Source organism: Lepidochelys olivacea, assembly GCF_965140295.1.
Source record: "Lepidochelys olivacea isolate rLepOli2 genome assembly, chromosome: 27".
NCBI classification, from domain to species: domain Eukaryota; kingdom Metazoa; phylum Chordata; order Testudines; family Cheloniidae; genus Lepidochelys; species Lepidochelys olivacea.
In genome coordinates, this window is record NC_140437.1 from 10134594 (window position 1) to 10154518 (window position 19925).

General features: G+C 40.5%; 1 protein-coding gene and 1 long non-coding RNA gene across 2 annotated transcripts in view; one reads left to right on the plus strand and one right to left on the minus strand.

Moving 5' to 3' along the window:
* Nucleotides 1-19925, plus strand: part of TANC2 (tetratricopeptide repeat, ankyrin repeat and coiled-coil containing 2) — a 690066-nt gene that overhangs the window by 514974 nt on the left and 155167 nt on the right. The window contains exon 9 of the mRNA XM_084615604.1: nucleotides 4267-4530. Within this exon, the coding sequence (XP_084471730.1) occupies nucleotides 4267-4530 (264 nt within the window). The remainder of the gene's footprint in view (nucleotides 1-4266; nucleotides 4531-19925) is intronic.
* On the minus strand, nucleotides 5650-14459 carry LOC311513639. Its single transcript, XR_014709758.1, has 3 exons — nucleotides 14411-14459; nucleotides 8423-8708; nucleotides 5650-6752 (listed from the first exon to the last, which is right to left on the minus strand). It is a non-coding gene; the product is annotated as an uncharacterized lncRNA (long non-coding RNA).

Here is a 19925-nt window from a genome sequence, read left to right on the forward strand (position 1 = left end):
ATAATCTGGTTATATTTGTGAAATTCACTGCTCCATGGTTGCCTCTTGCACAATTTGTTTAAACTAATGCGCTGTAGGGGAAATGGTCCTAGAACACATGCCTGTTCCTGCAGCCATCACATGATTAACACAGTTAAGCAATTTAATATAAAAATCTGTCCCTCTCGGAAGCAGATTCCTCATTATTAGGACTTCCTATTCATTGGCTATAGCAGCTGTGAAAGTTATAGAATCACAGTTCAGAGTTACACAGCAAATAAATCTCTGGGGATTTACCCTAAATATGAGCTGTAGCTCACAAAAACTTATGCTCAAATAAATTTGTTAGTCTCTAAGGTGCCACAAGTACTCCTTTTCTTTTTGCGAATACAGACTAACACGGCTGCTACTCTGAAACTAAATACTTTGTTTATGATTTCTTTAATCTAACAAAGTTGTGTTATCAGGGGAAATTGTTTGCATAATTTGGAGGGTCATTTTAACTATAATCTGATGCTTTGATTATAGGATTTGTCTGTCTCTCTGCATGTATAATTATATATAAAATATCTGGCAGACAGATAGTTATCTACAATGATGTCATTATGTCATTCGTGTTTGCTGTAAAACAGTTCCTCTTCAAACTGTTTCCAGAGGTATCTTCTCCCCAAAACAGGAAAACAAATACCTTGGGCCAAATTCAGGCCCAGTGTTTTTAGGCACGGATATGTTTGCACTTTAATGATGCAAAGGCAGTCCTGTTGTGGATCTGCATTATATCTGTTCCAAGAGTGCATACCCAGTCCCCATGCAACTGCATATGGAGATTACTCCTGCAAAGCATAATTAATCCACAGCAGGGGTGAGTGTAAGAGATCATGGGGATACGTGCTTAAACACACTCATCATCTGAATCAAGAACCTGTCCTGGAGCGCCCTTGTTGCAGCCCTCTCCATAGGAGACTTTAGACTGTGAATTCGGCAGTTTTAGGGGAAGAATTGCCTCATATGCTTCTCTTTTTGGTTGCAGGTATTCCACTACTGGCTAAACACATCCTGAAGCCTAAATAGCTTCCTGTATATACAAGTCTTATTAACTTTTCTCCATGTAGTATTACATTGAGACAGACTCATTTGACGTAGACAGTGTGACTTGTCTGAAATAGAACTGTGTTCTCTAAAACAGTGATTGAGAAGTGGTAATTTCATAGCTCTGATTGCCTATGGTAGGCACAGCCTTTTTGCTGCACCATTACTTATGTTTTAGTTCTCCTCAGCGACATGCACTGCATACTAATTCAGGATGCTGAGTTTTAGCAGTCTTTTTTTTTTTGTCCTTTTTAATAAAATGAAAACAGTTTTGGTTTAAAATAGCTCACAGAACAGATTAAAGCCATAGAGCAACTGATTCTAGCCTCCATAGTAGTACTTAGATCATCCAAGACCATTCAGAAGGTAAATTAACCCACAGGGAACAATCTCAAATACCTGAGTCAGTGAAGAATTTGCACATAAAAACAGCTTGATTTTAAACCAGTGAAAACTACATTTCAGGTAAACACAAATTAGCAGTTAGGAAGGCGACCGTCAGGGTTTATTCTTCCATTTTCTGTTGCTGGTTCATTTAAAGCAAGATTATTGCTAAAGTTCCTATCTGTAAAGATATTTTGTTTTCCACAGTTTGCGCTATTTGGAGATTATTTCCTTCAGTTGATGATATGTTTCTGCAAAGATGATTGGAAATATGTGGATATATACCTTTGGCACAAATTAATTTTTACATAAATACATGGTACAGCAACACAAACTGAGACTATGAAAGACAGATTCTAGAAAAGGCATCTGAAAACATATTATCCAATAATTAAACAGTGACTGGAGGTGGGGATCTGCTAACAACATCTGTTTCTTGTTGTATCTCATTTTCCCATTTTAACATATAAAATTGTTTTCCTGACAGAAAATTTATATTTAAATGCCAGCAAGAATATATAAAATATTTAGCACTCCTGTAGTTGTTTTGAATGTAAAAATGCTTTACAAACATTAACTAATCCTTGCAGCACCTCTGAAATAAGGAAGTATTGACCCCATTTTACAGAGGGAAAAACTAAGGTACAGAGTGGTAAAGTCATTTGTCCAAGGTCCCCAATTAAGTTAGAGCCAGACCTGTGATTAGAACTCAACTGTTTCTGACTCTGTCCTGTGCTTAAACCACTTGGCCACACCTTGTTAGAGGTTCCACCTTCTTTTTGAAATAATCTGGTGGATCTTTAATCCAGCCAGGCATTTTTCTTGAGTATTTTACACTCATTTTACAGTGTTTACTTTTCTAAAAGGACTTCAATCTGTTCTTGTTAAAGGTAAGATCAGCCCTTCTGTCCTTTTTCTGAACAGTTCAAAGACAAGTGGGATCTGCAGAATGGTGACGTTTCACTATGTCATGGTGCACTGAATTGCCCTTTGCACTTGTAGGAGTATTAGATCTCCTTGCAAGTATCCTTTTTGTTTTTAAACACTTGAAACTCTCAAAAGTCAGAGAAATATCTAAAATCAAGTGACAGCTCTTGTGACACTAACAAGCACAGTAACTTCTGGGATGGCATCTCTTTTGTCTTGTTCAGAATACAATAGCTTCACTATTAATTCCTTCAGTTATCTTTTTCCCCCTTGTTGTGATGCTTGTGACTTTATTTATAAATATTTAGCCCTGATTCTCATTATATTATCTCACTACAAATATTAAATGTCATTATCAGACACAATGGGACAAATTAATCCCTGAGTACTTCCACTGAAGCTAATGGATATTCAAAATGCTATTATTTGGGATGCTGTGGTTCAAATTGTCTAAGAAAATCCATTAAAATCCTATTTTGCGAGATGGAACTGTTCTCTTTACGAATTTTGCTTTAATTTGAAATTTGGCATAGAAAGAGCTTAAGCATATGCTTCTTTGGAGTAATTTTGTATTTGATTTTACCAATATAAAAGAAATTAAACCACTCTGGCTGTTGTTAATGAGCCCACACAGATACAAGCCATTATGGCTTTACATATCTCTTCCTTCAGAAATGATCTTTTGTGTGAATGCAAGGAGAAAAGCCTCTTTCAGAATACAGAGCATTATAATAGAATATTTTGTAAAACAGAAATGTGATTTTTGTACTGTAAATAGAAAGTGCTTAAATCATGTTGTGTTGTCCAGGGGCATGTGGCAATCGTTTGTTGCATTTTAAACACATTAACATAGAACTTTGGTTTGGAGAGGTAATTACAGTGGTTAAATGGAAATAAAAGTGTTACAGTTTCAATGGAGGAATGGTTTAGAAAGTTATATTTATAGACATTTGAGGCATAGGAAAGTTCAAGATCAAGTTGGACATTTGGTTTCCTGACAGCACAGGAGGGGTGGAGGGTGAGTTGAACAGGGTGATGAGTTTGGGCTGAGAATTCTCTGCCTATCAATTAGTAGGATAGAAATTTGGATACCTGGGGCCAGTTTAGACTGGTATAAGCAGATGCCTCCCTCCCCATTGGTTTAAGTGGAGTAGCATGCACTTACAGCAGATCTGAATTTGTCCCATTCACTTGAAAGATATTGAGCAAGTTAAAAAAAATTGAAAGGCTTTTGCTTTGGCAATGTTATCGTGGTGGAAGTAATACCTCAAGTTGAAGTCAAAAAGAAGAAGAAGGAGGAGACCATGAAACAAACCCCAACAATGTAGCACCAACAATGTAATCACACAGTAAAAAGGTGAATTTATGGATTCCCTTTGAAGCTTCATAAGCTCTGTTAGAAATCAGATGTGACCTTATGGGTTAACATTTATACCAAGTTGATTTTTCTAAAACGAATATACTACTGTCATTTATTATACTCTGTAGTTGATTATCACAAGCATGTTTATAAACTTTAAACTGATATGGTTTATGACTCACTGCATATTAGAAGAAAATTGAGACATTGAGCAAAACAGACTTTGTATTTGTTCTTAATCGCCTTTATTATAAGTCTGTGAGTTTGTGTGTTTGAACAATTACAGTTATATGTAGCATTTTAATACTCGTGATAACTGCAAATGCCTTTTAGTAATGTCAAGCAAAACTTTTCAAAGCAGTAAGTAGGACAGCTTCACTAGGTTCTATAATCTCTGATTTATGTGAGAATGCTGGAAAATATGATCAGCTTTATTTTTGTTATTTTCATTGCCCATATCTTATATTGTTATGTACGCAGCTACTTCTTTCTTTATTATTCATATCTTTTTTATTTGTTCCTTCAAGCTACTTTGACAAGCTATTCTGAAAACATGGAGCGCACTAAATATGGAGGGGAGAGCAGCAAAGAACTAGGATCTGGAGGAAACCTGAAACCTTGGCAGTCTCAGAAATCCAGCATGGACTCCTGTTTATATCGTGTAGATGAAAATATGACCGCCTCCACCTACAGTTTAAACAAGATCCCAGAAAGGAACCTAGAGACGGTTTTATCCCAGTCTGTGCAGTCTATTCCACTTTACCTTATGCCACGGCCAAATTCAGTAGCAGGTAAGAAATAATTTATTTGCTGTTAGATCAGACCAAAACAAGCCATCAATACAGACTTCTCATTTACTGTTTTCATACAGTGTCTTTATGCAAAGAGAAGTTCTCATCTCCTCAGGAAACTGCCATTGGGTGTGATAACGTTCCATTTCCGTCTGAAATATCATTTATAAAGTGAAAACCACTGAAGGAGGAGTACATTTTCCACCCAGTTAGCTCAATTATCTAGGCTCCCAAAATCTGGACTTTTTAAAAGTTTGTGGCCTTCAGATCATTTGAGAGTGTTTAAAAAAAATCTGCTTTAAAAAAAGTCTAGTTATTATTTTTTGATTAAATGCCATCCCAATATTAACCGCAGCCTTAGTTCTAAAATAATGCATAATTTCCAGGCATAAAATTTTCAACTCCAAATTAATCATCAGTAATAATATCAAGAGCCTTTTCTGCAATTAATAATTAAAACTTAGGAGGATGGGGAAAGATATGTGCTGGCACTTTAAAAGCAAAGCATCACAATATAAGAATACATTTTAGAAAACGTTAGTCTCTCTTCCATATTGGCTGTCGTGGGAGAGAGCATCCAGTAAAGTTTCTCTCGCAGATTTCAGTTAAACAAGATACGTAAGAATCCAGTAGAAATTAGAATTATGACGATGATTGCATGTATTAACAGTTTTCTGTAGACTTCAAAGCTAAAGGGACAACCATTGTCATCTAGTCTGACCTCTCCTGTACAACACAGTCCATAGTGATTTTCCCCTACTACATAAGTGAATTCCATCAAGTCCAATAACTTCTGGTTGAACAGAACATAACTTTTGAGAAAACATCCAACTGCAGCTTGACGTCTCCAAGTGAGGGTGAATTTACCACATTACTTATCAAGCTGCCTTAGTGGTTAATTCCCTCATTAAAAACAACAAAAAGTTGTGTATTATTTTTCTAATTTCAACTTTCATAACTTTATGCATTTACTAAACGTGTGAATTATAGTCCTATTTTGGGAAACAAGCATCTTTTCATAAGACTTTCCATCTACAAATAGCTATACTTGGCATCCGAGCTTTCCTGGTGGGATTTTTCCCTGAATATATTTTATATATATAAAAAATAATTACTGGGCGAAATGCTATGAACTGTGTTCTGCAGGAGAGGTCAGATTAGGTGAAGATGGTGGCCTCTTTAGCCTTAAAATCTATGAAACACTATTAAACAATACACAGATATTTATTTTGCCTGTTAATGTTTCCTGTAGGTGCTACTGAAGCATGTCTGAGCCTTTAATTTTGAAAATTAGAGGCCAAAGTCATCTCTATTTCCTTGAAGGTCTGGTGTTTGAAAGATTTCTATATGATGTTGCAATATCTTGTAATGGCATTTAACAATCTCTCAGCCCCTTCCTTAGAATTCTCTTCACTGGCAAACATGGAGGAAAGAAAGATAATATTTAAAATATATTAACCTAATTTAAAGGCTTTTTATAAGTATTCCTCCTCACTTGCTGTTCTCCTCTGCCCTTTCTTCTGGATTTTGTACCATATTATAGTGTAAGGATGATGGGTGAGTATCCGCCATCATCCATAATGTTGGAGTTGGAAGCCCATCTGCAATGCAATAAATACAGGTTAAATTTTGTGTTGCACTGGCAAACATATACATTTTGTCAATCCTGGTCCCTGCAGGATTCTTTAACTGGCTTACAAAATATCAGTGACGGATTCACGTAGTGCAAAGAACCTGGGATACTGTGCATCAGAACAGTGTGTCTTGCCAATGTAGGCTGTACTGTACAACTGAATAATATTTATGGCCTAACGCTCCTTCATAGGGGAATTCAATGGATGCTATCGACTAAAAGCAGCTGTAGAGATAAGAATTTATAGCTGCTAACACCTGGAGGCACTGACTATTGTGGAACCACCTCGCACCATTTACTTACAACTAAAAGAGCCTGCCACCCAGTTGGGAATAAGAGTTGGGAATCAGAGTAAGTCAGGGTGGCAAGAATATGACTAGAGACTGGTTGAACAACTAAGTTTGTTATGGAGAAGTTTAAACTCTTCCATGTGAAACCTCACCTTTGTTCTTCTCCCGTTGCTTCCTTGAGCTCCTCCACCATGCTGTCATTGTTTGTACATACAGTGCCTCGCAAAATGGGTCCTTGATCCATGATTGGTTCCATAGTACTACAACTAATAGTTGCGCAGAATGCTGATGATCCAGTACTAGATGTAATTATTATAAATAATTTACTGTAAAATTATAATAAAGTTTTCAGGCAACAAATCTGACCAAATATTTTTTCCAGGTTGACCGACCTGCTTATTTGTGTGTATTTGGGTGGTACCAGAGGTTAGCCAGGCTGGGTCTAATACACAGTTTCAGTGCTAATCTTCCTAAATAAAGCAGACAAGTTTTGTCTTCTTTAAACAAGCTTTGGATTTACTTTGTAAGGAAGCATTTTACTATAGTTCTAGGAACTAATGTGTGGCAGTACTCGTGTCGAGGTTCCTTCCCCACTCTGAACTCTAGGGTACAGATGTGGGGACCTGCATGAAAACCCCCTAAGCTTATTTTTACCAGCTTAGGTTAAAACTTCCCCAAGGTACAAACTATTTTACTTTTTGCCCTTGGACTTTATTGCTGCCACCACCAAGCATCTAACAAATATATAACAGGGAAAGAGCCCTCTTGGAAACGTCTTTCCACCAAAATCCTCCCAAACCCTACACCCCCTTTCCTGGGGAAGGCTTGATAAAAATCCTCACCAATTTGCATAGGTGAACACAGACCCAAACCTTTAGATCTTAAGAACAATGAAAAAGCCATCAGGTTCTTAAAAGAAGAATTTTAATAGAAGAAAAAGTAAAAGAATCACCTCTGTAAAATCAGGATGGTAAATACCTTACAGGGTAATCAGATTCAAAACAAATTAGACAAATTAGAGGATTGGGCCAAAAGAAATTGGATGAGGTTGAACAAGGACAAGTGCAGAGTCCTGCACTTAGGACGGAAGAATCCCATGCACCGCTACAAACTAGGGACCGAATGGCTAGGCAGCAGTTCTGCAGAAAAGGACCTAGGGGTGACAGTGGACGAGAAGCTGGATATGAGTCAAAAGTGTGCCCTTGTTGCCAAGAACGCCAATGGCATTTTGGGATGTATATGTAGGGGCATTGCCAGCAGATCGAAGGACATGATCGTTCCCCTCTATTCAATATTGGTGAGGCCTCATCTGGAGTACTGTGTCCAGTTTTGGGCCCCACACTACAAGAAGGATGTGGAAAAATTGGAAAGAGTCCAGCAGAGGGCAACGAAAATTATTAGGGGACTGGAACACATGACTTATGAGGAGAGGCTGAGGGAACTGGGATTGTTTAGTCTGCGGAAGAGAAGAGTGAGGGGGGATTTGATAACTGCTTTCAACTACCTGAAAGGGGGCTCCAAAGAGGATGGATCTAGGCTGTTCTCAGTGGTAGTGGATGACAGAACAAGGAGTAATGGTCTCAAGTTGCAGTGGGGGAGGTTTAGGTTGGATATTAGGAAAAACTTTTTCACTAGGAGGGTGGTGAAACACTGGAATGAGTTACTGAGAGAGGTGGTGGAATCTCCTTCCTTAGAAGTTTTTAAGGTCAGGCTTGACAAAGCCCTGGCTGGGATGATTTAGTTGGGGATTGGTCCTTCTTTGAGCAGGGGGTTGGACTAGATGACCTCCTGAGGTCCCTTCCAACCCTGATATTCTATGATTCTATGAAAACACAGAGAATCCCTCTAGGCAAAACCTTAAGTTACAAAAAGACACAAAAACAGGAATATCCATTCCATTCACCACAGCTTATTTTCTCAGCCATTTAAAGAAAACAGAATCTAACGCATATCTAGCTAGATTACTTACTAAGTTCTGAGACTCCATTCCTTTTCTGTTCCCGGCAAAAGCATCACCCAGACAGAAAGAACCTTTGTTTCTCCCCCACTCCAGCTTTTAGTATCTTGTCTCCTCATTGGTCATTTTGGTCAGATGCCAGCGAGATTATCCTAGGTTCTTAACCCTTTACAGGTGAAAGGCTTTTTCCTCTGGCCAGGAGGGATTTTAAAGGTGTTTATCCTTCCCTTTATATTTATGATACGCCCCCCAAATCACAGATAGGGTGAAACGCTGGCTGTGATTTCTTCCTGGAGCTCTAGGAGAAAACAAAGTTAATAAGACACATGCACCTCTAAATATACTACCAAGTATGTAAAGACTAACACTATTTTCCACATCTCAAGGACAGTTTTAACCAGTTGATTCTGGGAAGCTTTCACAGGAGAGTGCCTCAGCCACTTTGTTAGAAGCTCCTGAGATGTGTTGGATGTCGAAATCAAAATCTTGGAGAGCTGAACTCCACCGAATACGTTTTTCGTTATTTCCCGTGGTGGTATGAAGCCACTGTAGCACAGCACGGTCGGTTTGCAGGTGGAAACGCCATCCCCAAACATATGGGCGTAGCTTTTCGAGAGCGTAGACAATGGCATAACATTCTTTTTCACTGACTGACCAGTTGCTTTCCCTCTCAGACAGCTTCTTGCTGAGAGAAACTACAGGGTGGAATTCTTGATCCGGTCCTTCCTTCATTAAAAGTGCTCCCACACCACACTCGGACGCATCTGTGGTTAGTAGGAAAGGTTTGTCAAAGTCTTCAGCCCTTAACACTGGGTCAGACATGATTGTCACTTTAAGAGGGTTAAAGGCCTTCTGACAGTCTTCGGTCCACTGAACGGCATTTGGCTGTTTCTTTTTGGTTAGGTCTGTCTGTGCGGCGGCGATTTGGCTGTATTGCGGTACAAATCACCTGTAATAACTGGCCAAGCCTAAGAAGGATTGGACCTGTTTCTTTGACTTTGGGACAGGCCACTTTTGGATAGCATCCACTTTGGCCTGTAGGGGGTTGATAGTTCCTTGACCCACCTGGTGTCCAAGGTAAGTCACTCTGTTTAGGCCTATTTGACACTTCTTAGCCTTAACAGTTAGTCCTGCCTCCCTTATGCGCTCAAAGACTTTTTGTAGATGTTCCAGATGTTCTGCCCAGGAATCCGAAAATATGGCCACATCATCAAGGTAGGTGACTGCATATTCTCCTAATCCCGCTAGGAGACCATCTACAAATCTTTGGAAGGTGGCGGGTGCATTCAGCAGCCCGAAAGGGAGTACATTAAATTCATACAGCCTGACCTGTGTGGTGAAGGCTGACCTTTCCCTGGCGGATTCATCTAGCGGTACCTGCCAGTACCCCTTGGTTAAGTCCAAGGTAGAGATGAACTGGGCCCGTCCCAGTTTCTCTAATAGTTCATCTGTGCATGGCATTGGATAGTTGTCTGGGCGAGTTACAGCATTTAGCTTACGGTAGTCCATGCAAAAACGTATCCCCCCATCTGGTTTGGGAACTAGAACCACTGGAGATGCCCATGCACTGCCAGACGGGTGGATTATACCCATCTGTAGCATATCCTGGATCTCCCGTTCTATAGCAGCTTTAGCTTGAGGAGATACCCGGTAAGGTTGGGCTCTAATTGGGTGAGCATTACCTGTGTCAGTGGAGTGGTATGCCCGTTCAGTCAGTCCTGGGGTGGCTGAGAACATCGGCACGTAGCTAGTGCACAGCTCCTTGATCTGCTGTTGCTGCATACGCCCAAGGGTCATGGAGAGGTTCACCTCTTCCACACCACCAGCACTTTTCCTTCGTAGTAGACACCTTCAGGCCACTCAGCATCATCTCCTCCCGGGGCTGTAAACTGACAAACCTTTAATTCTCTGGAATAAAAGGGCTTTAGAGAATTAATATGGTACACCTTAGGCTTTCGGTTGGAGATGGGGAATGCTATGATATAATTAACAGCTCCCAGGCGCTCCTGGACCATGAATGGCCCTTCCCACGACGCTTCCATTTTATGGGCCTGGAGCGCCTTTAAGACCATGACCTGGTCCCCTACTTTGAAGGAACGCTCGCTTTATCATACCAGGCTTTTTGCTCTTTTTGAGCATCCTGTAGGTTTTCTTCAGGAAGGGCTAGAGAGGTTCGGAGGGTGTTTTTTAGGTTGGTTACAAAGTCCAGAATGTTAGTTCCTGGAGAAGGTATAAACCCCTCCCATTGCTGCTTCACCAACTGTAATGGCCCCTTAACGTCGCGGCCATATACAAGTTTAAATGGTGAAAACTCTAAGCTGGGATGTGGTACAGCTCTGTAGGCAAAGAGCAACTGCTGCAACACTAGGTCCCAATCATTGGAGTGCTTATTTACGAATTTACATATCATGGCCCTCAAAGTTCCATTAAATTTCTCCACCATGCCATTTGTTTGATGGTGGTAAGGGGTGGCAACCAAGTTATTTACCCCATGAGCTTCCCAAAGGTTTTACATAGTTCCTGCCAGGAAATTAGTTCTTGCATCTGTAAGGATGTCGGAGGGCCAACGTACCCTGGCAAAAATGTCTGCTCGTGCCTGCACACACTTTTAGCCCTGGTGTTGCTTAGAGCTACTGCTTCCGGCCATCGGGTGGCAAAATCCATGAAAGTCAGTATGTACTACTTCCCTCTGGGTGTCTTTTTCGGAAAAGGACCCAGAATATCCACAGTTACTCGCTGAAATGGAACTTCAATGATGGAGAGGGGCTTTGACCTGGTCTTGGGGTTTTCCCACTCTTTGGCATAACTCACAAGACTGGACATAGGCAGAAACATCCTTGCCCATTCCCTCCCAGTGGAATGACCTCCCCAAATGGTCTTTGGTCCTGTTCACCCCAGCATGACCACTAGGATGACCATGGGCTAAGCTCGAGAGCTTGACCCGGTACTTAGTTGGAACTACCAACTGTCTCTGAGGATGCCAGTCTTCCTGGTGTCCACCAGAAAGAGTTTCCTTGTATAAAAGTCCTCGTTCCACAACAAACCTGGATCGATTAGAAGAGCTGAGAGGCGGTGGGTTGCTCTGTGCTGCCGTCCAAGCTCTCTGGAGGCTTTCATCTGCTTCCTGTTTGGTCTGGAACTGTTCCATTGATGCTGGAGACATCAGTTCCTCATTGGATTGTGGACCTATGCTTGGTCTCTCTGGAAGCGATGTAGGGGATGGGGCTGTTTCTGTTGACTGTGAACCGCTCTCCACTGGTGCACTATGTTGGAGTTCAGGCTCCGGCTGAGCCTCTTGTATAGGGTTATTGGCTGCTGCCGGTTCAGGTTTGGTGGGGCCCTCTGGTGTTGGGGTTGCAAGTACTGGATTCAGTGTTGGCAATGGGTCTGGTGCTGGTTGTTCCGCCGATCCCGGTTCTGGGACTGGCTCTGTCTGGGTCTCTGGGACTGGATCCACTACTGCTGTTGCAGACATTGGCCTGGGGTCCGGGTCCATCACCTCTGACTGGGTCCTGGTAGAAGTTTCCGGAACAGAGCTAGGCGTGACGGCTTGTTTAGCCTGTCTGCGGGTGACCATTCCCACCCTCTTGGCTAGCTTCACATGATTGGCCAAGTCTTCCCCCAACAGCATTGGGATGGGATAATCATCATACACTGCAAAAGTCCACGATCCTGACCAGCCCTTGTACTGGACAGGCAACTTGGCTGTAGGCAAATTGAAAGAGTTGAACTTGAAGGGTTGAATTGTCACTTGGCTCTCTGGGTCGATTAAATCTGGGTCCACTAAGGAAGCATGGATAGCTGACACTTGTGCTCCAGTGTCCCTCCACGCGGTGACCTTCTTCCCGCCCACACTCACAGTTTCCCTCCGCTCCAAGGGTATCTGGGAGGTATCTGGGCCTGAGGACCTCTGGGGTGATTCCAGTGCAATGAACTGTAATCTGTTGGGGTTCTTGGGGCAGTTGGCCTTCACATGCCCCAGCTCATTACATTTAAAACATCATCCAGCTATCCGTTGATCACTGGGGCGAGGTGGGTTGCTGGAGAACGGGGTGGCGGGACAATAAGGTGTCTGGAGGGTTCCTTGGTGTGTAGTTGGGGTTTTGGGCTGCCCCCGATAGTAGGGTGTGGTCTGAGGTTGTCCCTTCTGGTATTCGCTCCAACTGCAACCAGTTTTTTTCTTTTCTGCCACCTCCACTCATTTGGCTCCAACCTCCCCCGCCTCGATTACAGTTTTGGGCTTCCCATCTAGGATGTATCTTTCTATTTCCTCAGGAACACCCTCTAAGAACTGCTCCATTTGCACTAGGAAGGGCAAATCTTCCGGAGATTTAACACTTGCTCCTGATATCCAGGCATCCCAATGTTTCACAATGTGGTAGGCATGTCGGGTAAATGACACGTCTGGTTTCCACCTAAGGGTTCTTAACCGCCGATGGGAATGCTCGGGTGTTAGCCCCATTCTGACTCTCACCTTGGTTTTAAACAATTCATATTTGTTCATGTGTTCCTTAGGCATTTCAACCGCCACCTCAGTTCAGGGTCCACTGAGCTGCGGCCTCAGCTCTACCACGTATTGGTCTGTAGAGATGCTGTACCCAAGGCAGGCCCTTTCGAAGTTTTCTAAGAAGGCCTCGGTATCATCGCCTGCCTTGTAGGTGGGGAAGTTCCTGAGATGCGAAGCGGTACCTGGAGAAGGATTGCTATTCTGCTGAGCCTTTGCCTTCTCCATCTCCAGTGTATGCTTAATTTCTTTTTCCCTTGCCTCCATAGCTCTCCTGTGGGCAGCCTCCCTTTCCTCCTCAGCATGCTTCCATTCTTTTTCCCTTGTCTCCATAGCTCTCCTGTGGGCAGCCTCTTGGGCTGTTTCTGTTTTGGGCTCTGTCATGTTTGCCTCTCTGTTTTTAATTAACTTTACACCCGAGAGTTAGAAATAAAACAAACAAAAAAACTTGGCTTGTAAAATTTTGCTGTGCTGTAACCGGATACCTATGTTCTCTGATAGTGATTGTCAGCCTACAGAAAAATCCTTTAAAAAACCCCCTAACACCTTTTTCTCCAGGCAAATAGGCAGAAAATCCCTCTAGTTGCTCTTAGGTAAAAAAAAAAAAACTTCTTCAGGTCTGTGAAGACTTGTGAATTTCCCTGCAGGAGGTTAACTACCCTGCCTTTAGGTAGAGAAAACTCCAGCTCACAAAAGACAATTCCCTTTTGTCTCTGCTTTGGCCCCCAAGCAGAGACCAAAAAACCCCTTAACTGCTTTCAGCTGAAAACCTGCTTTCCAGCAGCCCAAAGGAAAAAAAAATTTCCCTTTTTAAAATCTGTGCTTCTTCTTCAAAAAATCTCAAATTGATCTCAAAATGATTTCAAGTTAATCCCACCGCTCTGACACCTCATCAATGCTGCCTTCTTATTCTTCAAAAAGAGAGATGCTGTCAAGGTTCCTTCCCCACTCTGAACTCTAGGGTACAGATGTGGGGACCTGCATGAAAACCCCCTAAGCTTATTTTTACCAGCTTAGGTTAAAACTTCCCCAAGGTACAAACTATTTTACTTTTTGCCCTTGGACTTTATTGCTGCCACCACCAAGCATCTAACAAATATATAACAGGGAAAGAGCCTGCTTGGAAACGTCTTTCCCCCCAAAATCCTCCCAAACCCTACACCCCCTTTCCTGGGGAAGGCTTGATAAAAATCCTCACCAATTTGCATAGGTGAACACAGACCCAAACCCTTGGATCTTAAGAACAATGAAAAAGCCATCAGGTTCTTAAAAGAAGAATTTTAATAGAAGAAAAAGTAAAAGAATCACCTCTGTAAAATCAGGATGGTAAATACCTTACAGGGTAATCAGATTGAAAACATAGAGAATCCCTCTAGGCAAAACCTTAAGTTACAAAAAGACACAAAAACAGGAATATCCATTCCATTCAGCACAGCGTATTTTCTCAGCCATTTAAAGAAAACAGAATCTAACGCATATCTAGCTAGATTACTTACTAAGTTCTAAGACTCCATTCCTTTTCTGTTCACGGCAAAAGCATCACCCAGACAGAGAGAACCTTTGTCCCCGTCCCCCCCCTCCAGCTTTTGGTATCTTGTCTCCTCATTGGTCATTTTGGTCAGGTGCCTGCAAGGTTATCCTAGCTTCTTAACCCTTTACAGGTGAAAGGCTTTTTCCTCTGGCCAGGAGGGATTTTAAAGGTGTTTACCCTTCCCTTTATATTTATGACAGCTTGTGCCAGAAGGTTTTACAATATCTTTTCAAAAAGTTCCCTTTGCATGTCTACAAAAATCTGCATGAAAGCATTCTCTAATCTCACTCATCTACAAGCAGTGTTTATTACTATGTAATGAATCCCTTCACACTATCAGAAAAGCACAAGATGAAGAGGAATAACTCAGTAAAGCGAAGTAATTCTTGTAGTAAAACATCATCCTAGTATTTCAGTACTTTGTGTGCTGCATCTTTGTTCTTGGTCAGAAATGCTACTTATTCACAAATATTATTGAAGGGAAACTTTAATTAAAAATGGTCTCCTGGACCACTGAAGGGACATGTGTATGATAATTTACAGCACAAAATGTTATATTCAGTGGAGCTGTACATTCAGTGTTTTAGCAGATCACTCAAATTAATGGGTTACTGTACATGTGATACACATTTTTTTCAAAGGTCTAGTTGTGGGAATACTTAGATGGCTTCTTTCACAGGAGCTCACAAGGAGCACATATGGTGACCAATTATTGGTGACTCACTGCATGGAGTATAAAAATTGATAAGCAATTTTATGGTACTAAGGCAGAACCAGCTGTGAAGGGCACTGCTGCTTTGCTATGCAGTAACCATTAAGAAATAATTAACAGTCAGAACAAGAGAGATTGCGCAGCGAAAGGAAAGGAAGAAATGTTTGTCATCTCACTGGGCCAAGGAGCCTAAAGCTCTTGGGGTTTGATTTAATTTATGGACAAAAATTGTTACTTCATCTGCTGTTGGTTAAAATACTACTAATAAAAATAACATCTCCAATCCAAATGGAAATAGCTTTAAACCTAAGGGACAATGTTTACTTCACAAGGGAAAATGATAAGCAAATAAAAAATAAGGAAAGGTAAACAAGAAATAACTGAAACCAGAATGCATTGGAAAGCATCTGGGGATATGTCTACACTGCAAAAGAACCCGCGCGGCAGCAAGTATCAGAGCTGGGTCTAGAGGCTTGGGTATATGGAGCTCATGCTACGGCACTAAAAATAGCAGTGTAGACATTCCTGCTCCAGCTGGAGCTTGGGCTGTGAAACCTGGCAAAGGAGGTGGGTCTCAGAGCCCGGGCTTCAGCCTGAGTGGAATACCAGCACTATTTTTAGCACCGTAGCATGAATCTGTGTCTGGAGACCTGGGCTCTGAGACTTGTTGCTGTGGGGCTTTTGGGGGGATTGTTCTTCTTTTTTTTTTTCCCCAGTATTGAGATACCCTGGAATGTCCTATGGGACAATTTTGGTATTGATTTATTATTGTTGAGCTGTGATCCTTCGGTGCTATTCCAGTGACTGATATGTGCCACTGTCTTCCCTTCCTTAGGATAGTTTTTCTGAGTTTGAAAAAACAATGCAAAAGGTGAATGTAGTATTTGTATATTAACACTTAGCTTTAAAAAACGTAAAATATCCAAATTTTGCCACCAGATTAGCTGAATTTTTCTTCTTAAAAACAGCATTGAACATTTATAATGACAGATTATGCTTCAGATCTAACGTCCTTTGAGGTGAATTAGAGCAATTCATCATGCTAGCCAGTCAAACCATTCCAGCTCAGAATTTCATCAAGTCTGCAAAAAATCCAATTTCGTGCCTGAAATTAGTTCACAAGACCATTCTCAAGCTGCCTTTATAAATGCAGAAAGAAACCCAGCCTATTCGTGTAACTAATGTCTCAGTATTGTCTTTCTCTTTTTGATATGGGAGAAGATATTTCTAATCGTCAAACTTCTTCGGGAAGCTTTTTGAGATGTCCTTATTAAGTTATTAGCCTTTGTCTCCTCATCCAATTTCTTTCTTCCAAGTTGGTGGAGCTAAACATCCTTTCACCCTTTTTGACTCATGATGACAGGCTCCTCTTCCCTCTGCAGAACTCCCAGTCTCTTTATAGTTTTCTGAAGCCTTCTGGATATTTTTCAATTTTCCCAATCCTGCTGTTGTACTTAAAAAAAACTCTAAAAGGCCCTTACAGTGTTTTTCTAGCAGGTTTCCTCTGATGTGGTGGCTGATTTGGGGTACTTCTGTTGCTTCAAAAATATCAGTAGATCTCTAGATGTATTTCTTTTATCTTCTGAGAGAATGTTTAAATGTATAATAAATTATGAGAAATCCAGTATTTCATCAGCTAAGCTACTTTATAAATAGAGAGCTAAGTTTAGACGAGATCATAAACCCAATCATATTTTGGCAGATAAAGAACAGTGGGCCTCCTTGGATAATCTTTTCAGTTCCTCTTACTCCCTAAACAGGACTTGGAATGAAACTGGCCCAGTAGCTCCCCTTGGGATAAACAGATGCGCTACAGATGTCTATTCTAAGAATGGATTTTAGTGTCCATGGAACATTTGTTTGTCTATCTCATTATAGTTGTTTTTATTAATAAGTACTAGGGTTGTCAAGTGATTAAAAAAATTAATCGCTATTAATCACACTGTTAATAATAGAATACCATTTATTTAAATATTTTGGATGTTTTTACAAATATAGTGATTTCAATTACAACACAGAATACAAAGTGTACAGTGCTCACTTTATATTTATTTTATTACAGATATTTGCACTCTAAAAAACAAAAGAAATAGTATTTTCAATTCACCTAATATAAGTACTGTAGTGCAATCTCTTTATCATGAAAGTTGGACTTTTGGGGGGGCTGGGATAGCTCAGTGGTTTGAGCATTGGCCTGCTCAACCTAGAGTTGTGAGTTCAATCCTTGAGGGGCCATTTAGGGATCTGGGACAAAAATTGGGGATTGGTCCTGCTTTGAGCAGGGGGTTGGACTAGATGACCTCCTGAGGTCCCTTCCAACCCTGATATTCTATATTCTATGACTTACAAATGTCGAGTTACGTACAAAAAAAAACTGCATTCAAAAATAAAACAATGTAAAATTTTAGAGCCTACAAGTGCACTCAGTCCTACTTCAGCCAATTGCTCAGACAAACAAGTTTGGTTACATTTGCAGGAGATTATACTGCCCGCTTCTTGTTTACAATGTCACCTGAATGTGAGAACAGGCGTTCGCATGGCACTGTTGTAACTGGCATCGCAATATATTTACATGTCAGAGGCACTAAAGATTCATATGTCCCTTCATGCTTCAACCACCATTCCAGAGGATATGCATCCGTGCTAATAATGGTTTCTGCTCGATAACGATCCAAAGCAGAGCAGACCGATGCATGTTCATTTGCATCATCTGAGTCTGATGCCACCAGCAGAAGGTTGATTTTCTTTTTTTGGTGGTTCGGGATCTGTAGTTTCTGCATCTGAGTATTGCTGTTTTAAGAATTCTGGAAGCATGCTCCACACCTCATCCCTCTCAGATTTTGGACAGCACTGCAGATTCTTAAACTTTGGGTCAAGTGCTGTAGCTATCTTTAGACATCTCACATTGGTACCTTCTTTGTGTTTTGTCAAATCTGCAGTGACAGTATTAGTAAATCAAACAAAGTGTTCTGGGTCATCATCCGAGACTGCTATAACATGAAATACATGGCAGAATGTGGGTAAAATAGCAGGGGACATACAGTTCTCCCCCAGGGAGATCAGTCACAAATTTAATTAACACACTGTTTTTTTAACAAACATCATCAGCATGGAAATATGTCCTCCGGAACGGTGGCTGAAGCATGAAGGGGCATACGAATATTTAGCATATGTGGCAATTAAATACCTTGCAACGCCAGCTACAAAAGTGCCATGTGAACACCTGTTCTCACTATCAGGTGACATTTTGTAAATAAGAAGCAGACGGCAGTATCTCCCGTAAATGTAAACAAACTTGTTTGTCTTAGCAATTGGCTGAACAAGAAGTAGGACTGAGTGGACTTGTAGGCTCTAAAGTTTTACATTGTTTTGTTTTTGAGTGCAGTTATGTAACAAAAAAAATCTACATTGGGCTGCTACTCTGAAAGCTACATTTGTAAGTTACACTTTCACAATAGAGATTGCACTACAGTTCTTGTATGAGATGAATTGAAAAATACTATTTATTTTGTTTATCATTTTTACAGTGCAAATATTTGTAATAATAAATAATATAAAGTGAGCACTATACACTTTGTATTCTGTGTTGTAGCAGAAATCAATATATTTGAAAATGTAGAAAAACACCAAAAAATATTTAATAAATTTCAATTGGTATTCTGTTGTTTAACAGTGTGATTAATCACGATTAATTTTTTTAATCACAGTTAATTTTTTTTATTTAATCGCATGAGTTAACTGTGATTAATTGACAGCCCTAATAAGTACAGGTAAAGCTGGTGATGGCAAATTGCTTATAACTTTGCCATACTTTAATTGTTTTAATTAAATTTTTCCATGCTAGATGCCTGCCTCAGGATGAATTTTTTTGAAGGCGTCAGTAGAATTGGTTCATGCATTCCTGAGAATAAAATTAGGGAAAAGGCATCATTTTGCCTCTGTTTAATTCTTATAGCCATTTTATGAAGGAATTTCAGTGTCTCCATGCTTGGAGAAGGGACTTAAAATTTGCCTGGGGAGTCACCTTGGTGTCCCCATGGGTATACATTATGATACAGTGCCACCAACTCACACTGACTGTAGTGATCTGAGGCAATATTATCTATATCCTAGGCATCTTATTAAGTCAAGTCTTGTGGAAGTCAAGACTGATCAATTCATAGTTTCCAAGGCCAGAAGGGATCATTGTGATCATGTAATCTGACCTCTGGTATATCACAGGTCATAGAATGTCCCCAAAATAATTCCCAGAGCATATCTTTTAGCAAAAAAATTCAGTCTTGATACAAAAAATTGCCAGTGATGGAGAATTCACTACAACCATTGGTAAATTGTTTCCCTGATTGATAACCCTCACTGTTAAAAATGTGTGCCTTATTTCATGTCTGAATCCGTCTAGCTTCAACCCTGCTATCCTTATTCGTGTAAAACTTCCATTTCATTCAGTGGGACGTTTGTCTGCTCCATGACTGCAGGTTCAAGATGTAGTTGTGTAAAATGTAAAAGATGATCCTATGAGGGCCAATATTGGTTATAGATTGACTCTGATTAGTACTCCAGATAGTAAAGTTTTAAATTGCTTGTATGTGGAGATTGGGAGGTGGCCATTTTTTGTACAAACAGACTTCTCACATCCTGGATAGTAATAAAATAGCATGTTAAAAGTTGTTTTTTCTTCTGTTTATCTAATGCTGTGTGATATGTTTGTATTGTGTAAACTGAATTAATTTAAACAAGAAAACCGAGTTCTCCCACTTTTAATCAAGAA